A 15,762-nucleotide genomic window follows, 5' to 3' on the forward strand; every position below is an offset into this window, starting at 1 on the left:
AAATTTTTATTGAGGGAAAATAGGCAGGAGGCTTTTTAAGGTCTGAGACAATTAATAAAAGCTAGAAATAACAGAAGCACATTACAGAAAAAGAAAGAAAAAAGGTTACAGGAAATCTGAGCCAAAGTCGACACACAATAGTGCAAAAAAAAAAAAAAAAAAAAAAAAGACGTTGGAAGTGGACTTGATTAAAAATATGAAGGATTTGGGTATACAGCTCCATTTCAGAACTACACAAGTGGTCAAAATTGTAGATACCCCTCGTTTAATGACAGAAAAACCCAGTGGTGACAGAAATAACTTGGTAACAAAAGAGCCCAGAAAAACTTCTAAACAGATTAAAGGTGAACTTCAAGCTCAAGGAACATCAGTGTCAGATCGCACCATCCGTCATTGTATGAGCCAAAGAGGATTTCATGGGAGACGACCAAGGAGGACACCATTGTTGAAAAAAAAAACATAAGCCAGACTGGAATTTGCCAAACTACATATTGACAAGCCACAAAGCTTCTGGGAGAATGTCCTATGGACAGATGAGACAAAAATTGAAATTTTTGGCAAGGCACATCAGCTCTATGTTCACAGATGGAAAAAAGAAGCATATCAAGAAAAGAACACTGTCCCTACAGTGAAACATGGAGGAGGCTCTGTTATGTTCTGGGGCTGCTTTGCTGCATCTGGCACAGGGTGTCTAGAATCTATGCAGGATACAATGAACTCTCAAGACTATCAATGGATTCTAGGGAGAAATGTGCTGCCCAGTGTCAGAAAGCTTGGTCTCAGTTACAGGTCATTGGTCTTGCAACAGGATAATGACCCAAAACACACAGCTAAAAACACCCCAGAATGGCTAAGAGGAAAACATTGGGCTATTCTGAAGTGGCCTTCTATGAGCTCTGACCTAAATCCTACTGAGCATCTTTGGAAAGAGCTGAGACATGCCGTCTAGAAAAGGCGACAACTGGAACAGTTTGCTCTTGAGGAGTGGGCCGAAATACCTGTCGAGAGGAGCAGAAGTCTCATTGACAGTTACAGGAATCGTTTGATTACAGTGATTGCCTCAAAAGGTTGTGCAGCAAAATATTAAGTTAAGGAACCATCATTTCTGTCCAGGCCGATTTCATGAGTTTTATTTTTTTTATAAATTCTGTGGAAGCATGGCTGAAAAGCAATGTCTGACTTTCATTTGTTCATTTTCATAGATTTTTGATTTATTATTACTTTTGTCAGATTCAAGTTATTTCTGTCACCATTGTGGTTTTTTCTGTCATTAAACGAGGGGAACCAACAATTTTGACCACGTGTGTATGTGTCTTCATAGATAAAGCCTACAAATAGATACTGTGCAAATTCAGACTTGAGAAAGGAAAACCTTTAAATGGTCCCTGTACTTTCAGAGAATGTGATCAACAGTCAATCTACAAATCACTTTATTTAAAAATTAAGTTGTCTTAGGCTGTAAAAAAAAAAAAAAACGTCAATGTACCGGCCAATGAGTCTCTTCTGTCTACCTTGTCGTCCACTGCCTGTTGTCGAGTGTAATCCATTACTAGCAGCAGAGACACTGAGAAGGATTATAGGAAGTGGAAAAAGCAGGTCTTTGCCCCCCCCTTTGTGGGAAGTGGATTTTAGTCCCCCCTCTATGTAAAGCAGGGCGAGCGGATCTTGGTCCCAACTCTACGGAAAGCAGAGCGAACAAGTCTTTGTCCCCCCTCTACAGAAAGCGGAGGGAGTGGGTGTTTGTCCCCCTCTACAGAAAGCAGGCGACACAGGTCTTTGTCCCCCTTCTACGGGAAGCGGGTGAAGCAGATCTTTGTCCCCATCCCCCCTGGCAGGAAGTTGGTCTTTGTCCCCACTCTACGGGAAGCGTGTGAAGCAGATCTTTGTCCCCATCCCCCCTGGCAGGAAGTTGGTCTTTGTCCCCACTCTATGGGAAGTGGAGGGGCGGAGGGAGCGGGTCATTGTCCCCCTCTACGGGAAGTGGGTGAAGCAGATCTTTGTCCCCATCCCCCCTGGCAGGAAGTTGGTCTTTGTCCCCACTCTATGGGAAGTGGAGGGGCGGAGGGAGCGGGTCATTGTCCCCCCTCTACGGGAAGTGGGTGAAGCAGATCTTTGTCCCCATCCCCCCTGGCAGGAAGTTGGTCTTTGTCCCCACTCTACAAGACGTGAAGGAGCGGGTCTTTGTCTCACTTCCTACGACAAGCGCGTCTTTGTCCCCTCTCTACCAAAAGCGGAGGGAACGGGTCTTTGTCTCCGCTCCACTGAAAGCGGGTCTTTGCTACGGTACTAATGTTCATGTGAAAAATGCAAATTCTCCATAAATAAATATAACATGGGGGAAAAAAAATTAAATGGCCAAAAACTTTTAAAAATGCATTTAACAAAAAACACATTTCCTTTCAATGAGATGCAATGTTTCTAATTATTTCTTTTCTAAACCACTTTAATGCTGTGGAGCTCGGCTTTTTAAAAAAAAAATATATATAGTAATATAATTAATAATACAAAGACTTTTGGATCCAATATTTTAAGGTTTCAGGTTGACAAAAAATGGGTTAAAAAAAAAAAAAAAATCATCTGCACAATAAAGTGGACTTCATTATATATTGCATGTTGTCTCCTAAACATGCAAAAGACACATTATTTCCAACAAGAAAAAATAAAAAATAAATAAAGAAAAAAAAAGGGCCCATTTCACCATAACAATAATTGTTTTCACTCCACTGACGGCTTTCTGGAAATTAACAAATATTTCATGTGGAATCAGGTTTGAAGGTTCTTTTATGGATACACAAAGGAAAAGACCCCAATTAAATCTCTTACAAAAGTGCCGACACCTTGGAAAGGTCACCTCCCGCTCCTTTCTATCAGCCGGGAAAATTAATTACTGCGCTGACGTAAGTCAGAATGGATTTTACGAGGCCGGCGGAGTGGCGGGTCTCGCCCATTTGTTCCTTATGCAAAAAAAATCAGTTTTGCCGAGAATGGAAATGTATTCATTTATTCGCGCGCCCTCGGATAAATCACGGGGGCTTGTTGGGCTTTGTGTTCCATCTGCATCTTGATGAAATCTGAAGAAAATTACACGTGTTTAGTGGAGCGTTGTCATGATCCATGCTGGATCAGGACATATAAAAAGCACAGGTAACCTTTTTTTTCTTAAGCTGTGCTTAAGTTTGGTTTTTGCCCTCGGTGGCCATTAGGATTATTGCACTGTGGTGTCTTTTGTTCTAAGTTTGCCCCATGTGGTGGTGAGCGTCATTGCAATCTGGTTCCTTTAGTTAAGTGCACATGATTATAATGCAGGTGTGATTGCTCTGGCTCTGCTATAAAAGAATCACAGGTGTTGCAATCAGTGTTGGTGATAGTGTTCATTTCAACCATCCTTGGTGGAGGAAGGAGCTGGAAAGTGTTCCTTGCAGCACTGTCTTAGCCCTGGTGTGGAAGGAGTCATAGCGGATTTCCTTGTAGCTCTGACAGAGCTTGGTGGCAGTGATTCAGGAGGAGAGCTGCATTCTGGTGGTTGACTCTGTTGCCAGGAGCAAGTGCAACAGAGTAAAGCTAAGTGGTGTTTCCCTGTTTGTGTTTTTCCTTAGTATTAGTACAGCGGCGGGGCCAGTGCCTGCGCCACCCAGCTCCCTAGCAAGGGATAGGTGTAGGGTGTGCTAGGGCCACAGGTTCCTGATCGGCACCCGGTGCGTAACCGGCATAGGAAACGTTAGGAGCGTTAGGGACACTGACTCAGGGGAGTGCAGGAGATCTCCACGTCCCCTTTCCCTATCGCAAGGCCCACCGTTGTAACTGTTTCCCCTTTCCCCGTGTCTTGTTGTTTAAGTTACCGGCCTGCGGACCGTGTCACACAGGACAGTATCACGGGCCGCGTCTTGTTGTTTTAGTTACCGGCCTGCAGGTCGCGGCCTGCAGGTCGCGTCACACAGGATGGGTCATCGTGACAAGCGTAAAATAAGTACAGGACTGGAGTTCTTGGGCGGCGTATATTTCAGATGCAGGGATCACTTTATGATGCAGGTGATACTGTAACTACTGAAGACAAAAAAAAAAATGGGGTCCACAAGTTTAGAAAACCCATTCTTGATCTTTTGGTTTAGAACCCAATTCAGAGAGAGACCTACGATTAGAATCTCCTGCTTTGGAGGAACCGGTGCTGTCGGTTAAGGAATTCAATAGGAATCGTGCAATGCTTACTTCCTCCTGTGGGGGTGCTGCAGGGAAATTGGACACTTGGAAACTAGTTTATCTTAACCGCAATTATAGCAGATTGCTGGGGGACATTTTAGAAACCTTTTGACAGAAGGACAATTTAATAAAGACAGGATTTTACAAGGTTCTACAGATTAGATAAAAAACTTTTTGATAGTGATCAATGAGTTGAACAGGCTGCCACGAGAGGTGGTGAGTTCTCCTTCAATGGAAGCCTTCACACAGATCTCTGTCTGAGATGGTTTAGTGAATCCTGCCTTAAGCAGAGGGTTGGACACGATGACCCTGGATGTCCCTTCCAACTCTAACATTCTAGGATTGTAAGGCCCAAAACTCTGGTGGTTGAAGAACAAATAGCATTATTACCAAGGGGTATAACTTTGGAACTGAGGGGCACAGAAGAAAAAGAAAAACTGTTCGAGAATGAGTAGAGCATTGACAGTTGGAGGAGGAACCCAGTTTGAACAAAATAAATCCAGTGAAATGTCTTCTACAAAGTTTTACTAGAATCCCAGTTCACACTGGGAACCGAGATATGGGCAGTGGTTTGTGGTTTTGTTTTTACCCCCATTTCAAGAAACCAATATTCCTAAAATCTGGCGAAACATTTTTAGAACCCCTGACTAAGCGCCATAAAACCCAAAAGGTACAAATATGAAACCATTTTTGATTTAACTATTCAAAATGCTGAAAGGAATAATTTACCAAAATTTCCAATGCAAAATTCGAAAAAGTACAAGACCATCTGGTTTAATGACCTTCTGGGAATGCTGCCATAATAGCTTGGAACGCAAAAAGCACCCACTTATGGGAGTGGTTTTGCAAAGCCACACCCCATCTCGGATCAATTTGAGGGACTGTTGGCGAGTATGAATGTTGTGTCGAGTTGGAAAGGTCAGCCGCCGAGAAAAAGTCATAAGATGAATATTTAAAAAAAAAAAAAACACCTTACAACTTAAGATGTTACTATGCCGTCAGAATTGTATGGTATGTTCTCCTTTAGAAAACGCATAATGAAATAGTCACGGGCCTTACCTCTCTCAGGACTGTGCTCTTATAACCTCGGTATAGGCCTCGGAATCCCTGTAACAACAATGGAACCCAATCAGAGTTGGCATCAAACCAATAAAAGAATCATCATCCAATGACCCCAATAATGCCTTCCTGGAATATTTGTTAAAACGTCTTTTTTAAAGTGACAGTGTCATCTTTGAACGTGATGTCTGACCTCAAACTTACAGAGCAGGAGGAGCAGATAAGTGATACATAGTTTCATTAAAAAAAAATATTTATCACAGTATTTATTTACATTTCTGACTATTCTGGGCTAAAGAGTCCAGTGGGCGGTCTTATCGGTGATTGACAGCCTAGGAATCAACATGAAATAATTGCAAGATCTATGGAAATATTCCCATAAAACTATATATTAATCTGCTCAGCTCCTCCGGCTCTATAACATGCTGATCACAGATGGGACTGTATATCCAATGCCTCAGGATCCCTTTAAGACATTTCATGTATGACAGCTGTACCGTTCTATATTTTTAATATATTTTTGGATCTTATTGATGATTTTAGAAATTGGTTAAATTTTCCTCTGCTCTTCACCAACTTCCGAAAAAAAAAAGAAAATCATATTTGGTCGGCAAACTCATGACTGGCAAGCGACGGGTTGCGCCCTACTCCATGATAACATACGGTACAAATGGTACGACGCCTTTTTAAGGTCTGATGCAAAATAAATGTCTCTGTTGGAGACTTCAAAGTGATCGCAGGGTTCTGGCGAGTACATCCGGAGACGCTCAAAATAATATTTTACCTCCGATCAGAACTTTTTCTGTGTTGACTCAAATATTTTGACAGTATTTGGATTTCCACAAGTTCATATAAGGAGAGGACACTGTTTTCTGTGAAGTTAGATGACACGCAGCGAGACGTCCGCAGGGATCGCCGCTCGGATCTCTTGAGCTCTTACCTCTTGGCGGAGGGTGCTGGCAAGCATATGATAGGTGGTCGAGGACGGAGATACCTGGGCTCTTTGCTTAATCACCTCTGAAGGAACACGGATAAGACAGGCCACCTGGAAACAAAGCATGGAAGAGATCTGTAACACTGAACGGATGGATGTGTGGGAGGTTCAACGAAAGTCTGTATGAATGTGGATGGCTACAAGACTCGGTATTATCAGACATATCCCTTTAATAGAATGCTTCGACATATGGCACCCTAAGGGGAGCACAGTTACTCAACAATCCCTTTTGGGTGCAATCACATCATTCCTGGTCAAGTGCTGAACACAAATGGTGCACAGCTACCTACAGTACAGAGCTATCAGGGTAAGGTCCCACGGGGAGGTGCACACATGCAGCAGCAAAGGTTTGGGTTAAACACCTGTCCTGGCTCAAGTGCCGAGTCCTAGTTTCTTCCCTTTTGTACAATTCCGAGCCATCTTGGACATCATCACTCAAGACCTTTTAAGTCCAATTCAAACAGCTATGTGCTGTCTAAGTATTCAGTATTATGATGATGGTTAATCATCTCTTCAGAAAAGTTCTGCTTGTTAACCATCTGCATTTCCTTCCTGGCTCAGAGATGCAGTCACTATTCGTCTGCTGTAAGCATCACAAACTCTTTGTCCGCTATTCTGGTGCTGTTCACGCTACAATGCTGTTGCAACAGTCTGATCATCTCTGCAAGCAAGTATTCAACTGCCTGTTCATTGTTGCCGAATTGCAGTTAACCAGTCGTCTACTATATGCATATCAGATCTTCTTGGCTATAATGGTACTGTTCACACTACAGCGTCAGGGGGGGGGCGGTGTAATCTATTCTTACAACAAGCAAGCATTCTCTTTGTCTGTTCATCACTCCAGCCTGAGATTTACCATTTATTTGCAGATTGTCTGACTTCTGATAGCACACAAGTCTGCTCTTAGCCATTTGTTTGCTGCAAGTGCTGGACTGATTACATATCCACAGCCCTTCTGTCCTGGTCCTCACTGATCCAGGTGCTGTCCAGCATTTCCTGCCTGCTGTGCAATCACCTTTGGTCCGTGTTCTCACCCTGACCTACGGCTTAGTTAACCCATCTCTAGAGGAGAACCTTACGCACAAGATTGATGTGAACTATCAATCATCATCAGCATAAGTGCACCCTGTACCATACCATCAAAAGGTCTGTCTTATAGCGATCCATGCACCTGTATGTCCAACATGGGATCAGGACTGATTTTTGTACCCAGAAGTAGTAAACAAGAAAATTATAATACTATTGAAGACAAGCAAAACAGATCTTGAAAACCAAAAACAAAGTCATGCAGAAAACATTTTAAAAATTGGATAGATTAACGAAAAGACAGAGTGACAAGCCAAGCCTGGCATGTCAGAGAGTGAGGAGACTTATAATACATGCATGCTCCTCTGGAAAATTAAATATGCAAATTGTCTCTTCAGAGAGGAAGAGGAGTAGAACTCTAGGGTCACCTATAGGAAGCAGCGATCCTAAAAGTCAAAATCGACTCTTTAAATGAGCCTTGGTATAAAAGACAAAAAAGAATCTCAATTTGCAGACACATTATGATTCCCCCTCATCAGTGCAAAGTATGACATCTGATTTGGCTAGGTGAGAGTCCCTGGACTGGGGTCTAGAGGGAAACGTTTCTCCTTGTGGAGAGCGACAATCTCAAACCTGGCATGTCAGAGTGAGGAGACTTATAATGCTGAACAGTGAGAGTGACACAGAACCTTGGATACACATAAAGCTCATATCCAGCCTATATTACTGGGAGGGACAATCCCACAACAGAAAAACCTGAAACTTAGATCAGTACACAAAATGCATATCAGGGGTTCTGAAAATCAATAAAGGAATGAAGACTGTTAATTGAAACTTACTGTAATTTTATTAAATAGGGTAACCATTTATATAAGAAAAACAAATTAATGTCAAAAGTGTCTGCAGCCTTTAAGCAAGTTTAAAAAAAAGAAATCTAACTTATGTTCAATACCTATAATAAAGTAGAAAATGACTGATTACTGGTAGAAAACCCCTTTACATGCTCATAATAGACGCTTATAAGAAGTGACGACTAGTTTTAACACATCAGGACTCGGGATCTATCACAAGGACAGACGTCTAGACCCAGGTCGCGACGCTCAGACGTGCGGCAGAGATCGGTTCTGGCAGGACATCCAAGTTGAGTTATCTGGTGGGGCCCGCGTGACCGGTTACGAAGTGGGAAAGCCGCTGATTAAATGTGAGAGGTACATTATTCCTCTCAATCATTTCCCGCTCAACAAACGCGCGGAATGAAGACAAACCCCATTTCCCGTGCAGGGCGGATCAACAAAAATCACATCCTAGTCAAAACATATTTCCTTTACCCATGTCACAGTATAAACTTCACCATTCAGGTTCCCTGCTGACTTTACAGTTCTTTAATCTCAGGACTGGAGTAGCTTCCAACAATTGGACCTCCACCAGCTTATGAGATACCATCATTTTTTCAGATGTGAACCTGCCCGTCCCCTTTAAATAAAGAGTTCTTTCCATCTTTGTAGATTATATTGTTGGATAGCCCTTGGAAATACAAACAATTTTGGAATTTACTACTTATTAAAATTTTCATCCGTTCTTGAGATATTAGCATTTTTTTGTCTTCTGTTTACATCTGGTTGCTTAGGAGACCGACCACCGCTGAGGTCTTGCTTATAAGAACTAGGCTGAAGCTTTGCCAGGACTAGCAGGTAACAATGTGCTCCGGTGAACATTGCCAGCTTCAAAACTACCTTTTCAAAGGGAGAGGGAGGGGCGGGTTCACATCTTAAAAAAATGTTGGGATATCGTAAGTTGGTGGAGGTCCAATTGCTGGAAAAATTAGCCAATTAGGTAAGAACTTTTCTGAGGAAACATTTAGGAGAACTAATTTTTTCTTTTAATTTAAACCTCTACTCATTTTAGGAGTCCAGTGGGCGGTCCTACATCTTGTCAATCGCCAAGTAGAACCACCCACTGGACTTCTAAGCAGAGAGTAACAGCTTTAAAGTTATACCGAACATTTCCCCACAAATACGAATATTAATCTGCTCAGAATCTCTTGCTCCATCACCTACAGAGTAGACAGTTTTTCACAAGGAATATACTTATTTTACTGGATAAAATAGGGCTCCGGGATACATTATTTTGGCTTTTGATGACTAAACAACAATGTGCTGGAAAAGAAGTAATGAAAGTGTGAACAGACCCTAAGGTTGGACAATCCCTGGCGATCAGCTTTTAATGCTCAAGAGAAACCTCATTGAGATATACGTTTTCTCTGCAGGGACCACTACAGGTGAAACGGAGTATAACATGCCTGCCATTCAACCGAAGGGCTGCACAATAGGTATGAAGGAGCGGAATCCCCCCCCTCCTTTACGACATCATACACCCTACAAGGGATTGTCCAAAACCTATGGGGCAACCCCAATAGAATACGACATGACGAAATAGGCAAAGTGGATTGCTACATTTCATTCTAGAAGAAATATTAGATTGGGGTTTCCTCCGACAAGGTTTATGGTATTTATTGTCCCTCGTGTCTACAGTAATTCTTCTGCTTTTCGAAGTGTGTCGAAATATCAAACGGTATAAAATCGGCACTTCAAAGCCGTATTCATGAGACAGCTGCCGTCAATCCAAAGGAAAAAAAAAGCAAGTTTATACACGGCTCTGTGTGTCCGGGGTCACAGCCAGCCGATGACCCCATTATGTCAAGAAAATAGGAATTTGTCAACTTGTGAAGTTCATCATAAATATTCATGGACCTTCATGCTCCGTAACACTTCACGTCTTCACATTTGCTTTTGGTTTCCTTAAACACATACAGGCGGAAGGGAAACCTTAAAAGGGTTTGCAGATAAAAAAAGAAAACTAATCTGAGTGGAAGAGTTGCGGGTGCCCAGCATGGCTTCCTGACTTCTGTGGCGTTGCAATCTTCCTCGGTGATGGGGGGGCTTACGCGGTAATGCTTTCCTCTGTATTCCAAAGCTTAGTCCATTTTATTTTAGATTATCTTTGATCCTTCTTACCCCCCTCGTCCTCGAAAGGAAAGACTGAACTCTAAAACAGGGGGCCGATGTCATTTTAGGGCCACTTGTCACATCTGTCCATTTTCTTGGAAGCGTTGGCGTCTTGACGTCAGTGACATTTAGACATCAAAATGAATCAAATGTTATTCAATAAAAGCATCTTGGAACAGGTTTGTTTGTAATCTTACATATTCAAAGGATGCCGGTAAGGAAGGGAAGGTCTGGCTCGCTGAGGTGTCAAGTGAATCTTGTGTGCCGGACCATATTTCACATTATCTGTTTAGATCGATGGATGAGCAAAACAATATCTGATCCACACCTGGTCCCCTCCGTCTTCTAGTTTGGATCTCCGAGCCGGCAATCCTATGCCCGGAACCTCTGGCACTTACTAGAAACCTGATCATCATCATGTGTTGCGATGTGACATCGGAGGGGCCTAATAAACAGCAGAGGCGCCCAGGATGCCATAGAGGACTACTGGGCCTAGAGGTAAAAACTGCCCTGCTCCGCAAAGAGCCAAATTGGACAAGGGTAATTTAAATCTTCTTGCTCCTCTCCGAAGCCAGAAAAGAATATACTGAAGCCTCCCAAGCTGCCAGCCTAGGAATCGAAAACAATCTGGTACATATACCCATCTCCCATTAACGCTGTCGAGCCATCAGGAAAGCAAATGGGGGGTCCTTAAAAAATAACTAAAAATAAAAAAAAAAGGAAGGAGTAGCTAGCTTCTACTGGTCTCCAGCCCAATACTAGAGTGCAACTCCTCCTTGTCACTTTTTTTTACTGTATTATCCAAAAATTCTTTTAAAAAGGTTTCCTTTATCCCCTAAAGGGTTTGTCGCATCTTTGCAGGAGAGAAAATCTCGCTACAATATGCCATCACTTAATGATCACTAGAGTTCTGACCTGTGGGACCCACAGTGATCCGCAGAATGAAGGGAATGCTTCAGTAACAAGGCCCATTTTCATTTTTTACTCAGTAATTCTCGGCCCCATTCAAGTGCTTGTGCCATAGAATAGTGCAGGGGTCTGTGAGGTAGACATTAATGGCTGTGACCAGGAGATAACTTGGCATTATGTGGTATAGATTATATGAGCAGCCGCTGAGCATTCAGAAAGATAGGGTGGACAGCAGTGTGAGCAGCCTCTTCTTACCTCAGCACCCCTGGTATCTCCACTATTAGATCAGATAGACAAGTTGGACAGCAGTGTGAGCAGATTCTTCTTACGTCAGCACTAGTGATGAGCAAGTATACTCGTTACTCGAGATTTCCCGAGCATGATCGTGTGTGCTCCAAGTATTTGGGCGTGCTCGGAGATTTAGTTTGTGTCACCGCAGCTGCATGATTTGCAGCTGCTAGACAGCCTGAATACATGTTGGGATTGCCTGTTTGTTAGGAATTCCCCACATGTATTCAGGCTGTCTAGCAGCCGCAAATCATGCAGCTATGGCGACAGAAACTAAACCTACGAGCACATCCAAATACTCGGAGAACAACCGAGCATGCTCGGGAAATTTCTAGTAATAAGCGTACTCATTCAACACTAGTCAGCACCCCTGGTATCTCCAGTATTAGATCAGCTAGAGAAGTTGGACAGCAGTGTGAGCAGCCTCTTCTTACCTCAGCACCCCTGGTATCTCCAGTATTAGATTAGGCAGGTTGGACAGCAGTGTGAACAGCTTCTTCTTACACAAGCAACCCTGGTATCTCCAGTATTAGATTAGGTAGATTGGACAGCAAGGTGAACAACCTCTTTTTACCTCAGCACTCCTGGTATCTCCAGTATTAGATCAGATAGACAGGGTGGACACCAGTGTGAGCAGCCTCTTCTTTCATCAGCACCCCTGATGTTTCCAGTGTTACAGGTGGTTATCCGCTGGTGCTACATCTCTCTGCACACGAAGAGAAGGGGCAGACCTACCTACTGCACATGTCCACAGGCTCCTGTCCTACTACTATTCTAGGGCAGCTATGTGTCATGTAATACGACAGTGGCCATTTTAAAGTACTATAGTGATTACCTCCCTAGCTAAAATGAATGTGATTTGTTAAAAGTTTTTTTTTAGAAAATTACTTCTATAAAGCTATTCATTTTTTTTTCTCTATTCCTAGAGCATCCCATTAAGGGCGATATACCATTTCTGCAGTGAAACAGTGGTCGCGCTATCACATGCACAGTGGATCAGGGCGAGATAAAGGTTATGCGCTCTGTGCATTTGCTAGGATTTGGAAGGTTATGTAGGGGCAGGGTATATGGCTGTTCATAAATCCGGATATGCCAGAACAAATTTAAAGGGAAGGTGCCATCCAAAAAATTTTTTTTCAGCAATTGAAAAAATGTAAAGAATTAATGTTTACATTTTCTTAAAAAATATTATCATTTGTTTTTAATTTTGCAAAATATGAAAAATAATTTTAAAAAGTTTGGCATTTCCACTTGTTAACACTAGGGGGAGCAGCTACTGAAATTTGGCACAAAAACCTAGTGTGCAACTAGCTCACATTACTGCCCTGCAGTAATTATGGGCGGAATCTGCTGACATGGGTGTGATGTCACTCCTCTCCTCACCTTCTGGGTGTTTGCTAAGTTAAAAGAGGGATGACATCTAGGAACACAGTGATCAGCCAATTTGATGGGGCCTGCAAAGTTACTGACTGTCTTTGCATGCAAAGTCTGGATCAGAACAGGCCATCAATCAGCAGAAATGTTTCCTGGATTTCTGTGGAGCAGACAGTCCATCCATGTGTATAAAACACAGCGCTCTATGTACAATCCCTGGCACCGAACAGGGTGCCCCCCATAGACCAGCATACTGCTCTCCTGAAATTCTCTGCGCTGCTGTCACCCTGCTCCTTCCACCATATATCAGGCCCCTGTCGCCTCGCTTTCACACATCGCCAGTACAGGATCTGAGGGGAGGAATGGGGTCTTCGGTCAATGAGCATGGCAGGCAGCAAGGATTCTGGGAGCAGGGTGACAGCAGCACAGAGTATTTCAGGAGAGCAGTGTGCTGGTCTATGGGGGCACAGAGGAAGATATATGGGAAGATCAGGGTGACAGCACCACAGAAATCCAGGAAACATTTCTGCTGATTGATGGCCTGCTCTGATCCAGACTTTGCATGCAAAGACCCCATTCCCCTCCTCAGATCCTGTCCTGGCGATGTGTGAAAGCGAGGCGACAGGCGCAGTCTGGGGTGACGCTGGGAAGCAAGATGGGGGGAAATGTAGCCATTCAGTAAAGATAAAAATGAGACCCCTCTTTTCAGCTGCCTCACCATCCCTCCCCTGATTGCACCTAACTATTACCCCTGACCCGTGTGCATGTGCTCAGCCAGAACCACCCTAGAATGGGTCCCCTTTTAGCAGATAATACTGCCATAGTCTTCACACATAATATCGCCATATACTTCACAAATAATGCAGCCATATAGATCATACACAATACCACCATATAGATCACACATAAAACCAGCAGGGTGACAGCATTACAGAGTATTTCAGGAGATCAGTATCACACTGGATAGGATTAGATACATGACTCAGCAGTCAGTATCACACTGGATAGGATTAGATACACGGCTCAGCAGTCAGTATCACACGGGATAGGATTAGATACACGGATCAGCAGTCAGTATCACACTGGATAGGATTAGATACACGGCTCAGCAGTCAGTATCACACGGGATAGGATTAGATACACGGATCAGCAGTCAGTATCACACGGGATAGGATTAGATACACGGATCAGCAGTCAGTATCACACTGGATAGGATTAGATACACGGCTCAGCAGTCAGTATCACACGGGATAGGATTAGATACACGGCTCAGCAGTCAGTATCACACGGGATAGGATTAGATACACGGATCAGCAGTCAGTATCACACAGGATAGGATTCGACACACGCATCAGCAGACTATCACACAGGATAGAATTAGATACACGGCTCAGCAGTAAGTATCACACAGGAGAGGATTAGATACACAGATCAGCAGACTGTATCACACAGTATAGGATTAGATACACGGATCAGCAGACAGTATCACACAGGAGAGGATTAGATACACAGCTCAGCAATCAGTATCACACAGGATAGGATTAGATGTCCAGCAGATGGCCAAGTGTTTTGAAACAGCAGGGAGCAGCTCCTCCTATGTTTTGCAAGTGAAGGGGCAGCAGCTGGCTGTGTGTTTTGGAAAGAGCAGCTCGGTCACCAGCAGCTCGACCTGGTTCCTCTCCTGCAGCAGGTATGTGCAGAGTGAACATCCAAGCCGTTATGCTGGAACAGTACAGCATCCAGGGCTTGCAATAGAGTGTTATTGAAGCTAAAAGGAAAGCACTGGGCTCTAATAAGATGGCGCCTGGCCACACCTACAGCTGTGAATTGAGCTGCCCACAGAGGCGTGCCCAGTTCACTCCTGATGCAGCTGCAATGAAAGAGATAACAGTCGGCTCCCGACCCTATGTCTTATGCCCAGGGACTGCCGTAAATAAGCATGGAAAGTGTCGTTCAGCAGCCAGAAAGGTAAGATGGCAGCCCCCAGTGGCTGCATTACTACCGTACAAAAAACAAACCATACACACCACTGAGTCAAGCTTAGGGGACAATATCTTTTTATACTATTTTCTTTTTTACATTAAATTATGAAAAAACATGGCACCTTCCCTTTAAGGGGTACAGTGGTTTTGAAAAAAAGAAAAAAAAAAAAAAAAACGGTGAGGTTTTTCCAAAACGACAATCAGCTTACAATAACAATAATATTAAATGTGATATTAAATATTTGCTATATTAAAGGCAATTGTAAGCGCTACCCTCCAAGGTGTTGTTCTGCAAATCACATTAGGTCTAAAAGCACATAAACGTAAAAACGTTCCAAAAATCTGGAAAAAAAAAAAAGGTAAACATTTGTGATAGAACATTGCCATCTAGTGCTAGTTTGCAATACCGCTTTACAAAACCAGCTTCGTGCTTATTATTATGCGCAGGCTTTAGCACCTGGCATATATTGCATTTGCTGACACTTTATACCTTACAGTAAACTAAGCACAAAATCTTGAAGGGGATCTACTCCCTATCCAAAAAAGAAAAAAAAAAAAAGAATCGCCTTTCGTGATCAAATAGCTGCCGTCATTCGGCAAAAACTGAAGCTTAATCATATATGCTAATTAGGCTGCTCGGTGCACCCTGGGTTTGGCCAATAGGTTCAGTGCACTGTTCCACCCACCTGTTTTGCATGCCCAAGCCTCCCCCTCACTGGTGATTGACAGCACTGTCAGTAAGAAAGCTCAGAAAAGCCAGAGCTGTCAATTACCAGTCAAGAAGGCGAGGCACGCAAAAGAAGTGGGTGGAACGGTACGCCAAGACTCTTGGTCACACCCAGGGTGCACCACATGGCCAATCAGGGCTGTGGAGTCGGAGTCGTGGAGTCGGTGTAAAAAGGACCGAGTCCTAAAATATTTAATAAAT

General features: G+C 43.2%; 1 protein-coding gene across 4 annotated transcripts in view; it reads right to left on the reverse strand.

Annotated features, from left to right (window-relative positions):
* Window positions 1-15,762, reverse strand: part of SLC25A26 (solute carrier family 25 member 26) — a 96,454-nt gene that overhangs the window by 52,240 nt on the left and 28,452 nt on the right. For 3 of the 4 annotated variants that reach the window (XM_073569749.1, XM_073569752.1, XM_073569753.1), the window contains 2 exons: window positions 6,197-6,301; window positions 5,257-5,304 (listed from right to left, as the gene is read on the reverse strand). The exons of the other annotated variant lie outside the window; for it this stretch is intronic. In XM_073569749.1, the coding sequence (XP_073425850.1) occupies window positions 5,257-5,304; window positions 6,197-6,301 (153 nt within the window). The remainder of the gene's footprint in view (window positions 1-5,256; window positions 5,305-6,196; window positions 6,302-15,762) is intronic. 4 annotated transcript variants of the gene reach the window in all.

This window comes from Dendrobates tinctorius, unplaced genomic scaffold (genome assembly GCF_039654945.1).
Source record: "Dendrobates tinctorius isolate UK_male_01 unplaced genomic scaffold, ASM3965494v1 ptg000027l, whole genome shotgun sequence".
Lineage (NCBI taxonomy): Eukaryota > Metazoa > Chordata > Amphibia > Anura > Dendrobatidae > Dendrobates > Dendrobates tinctorius.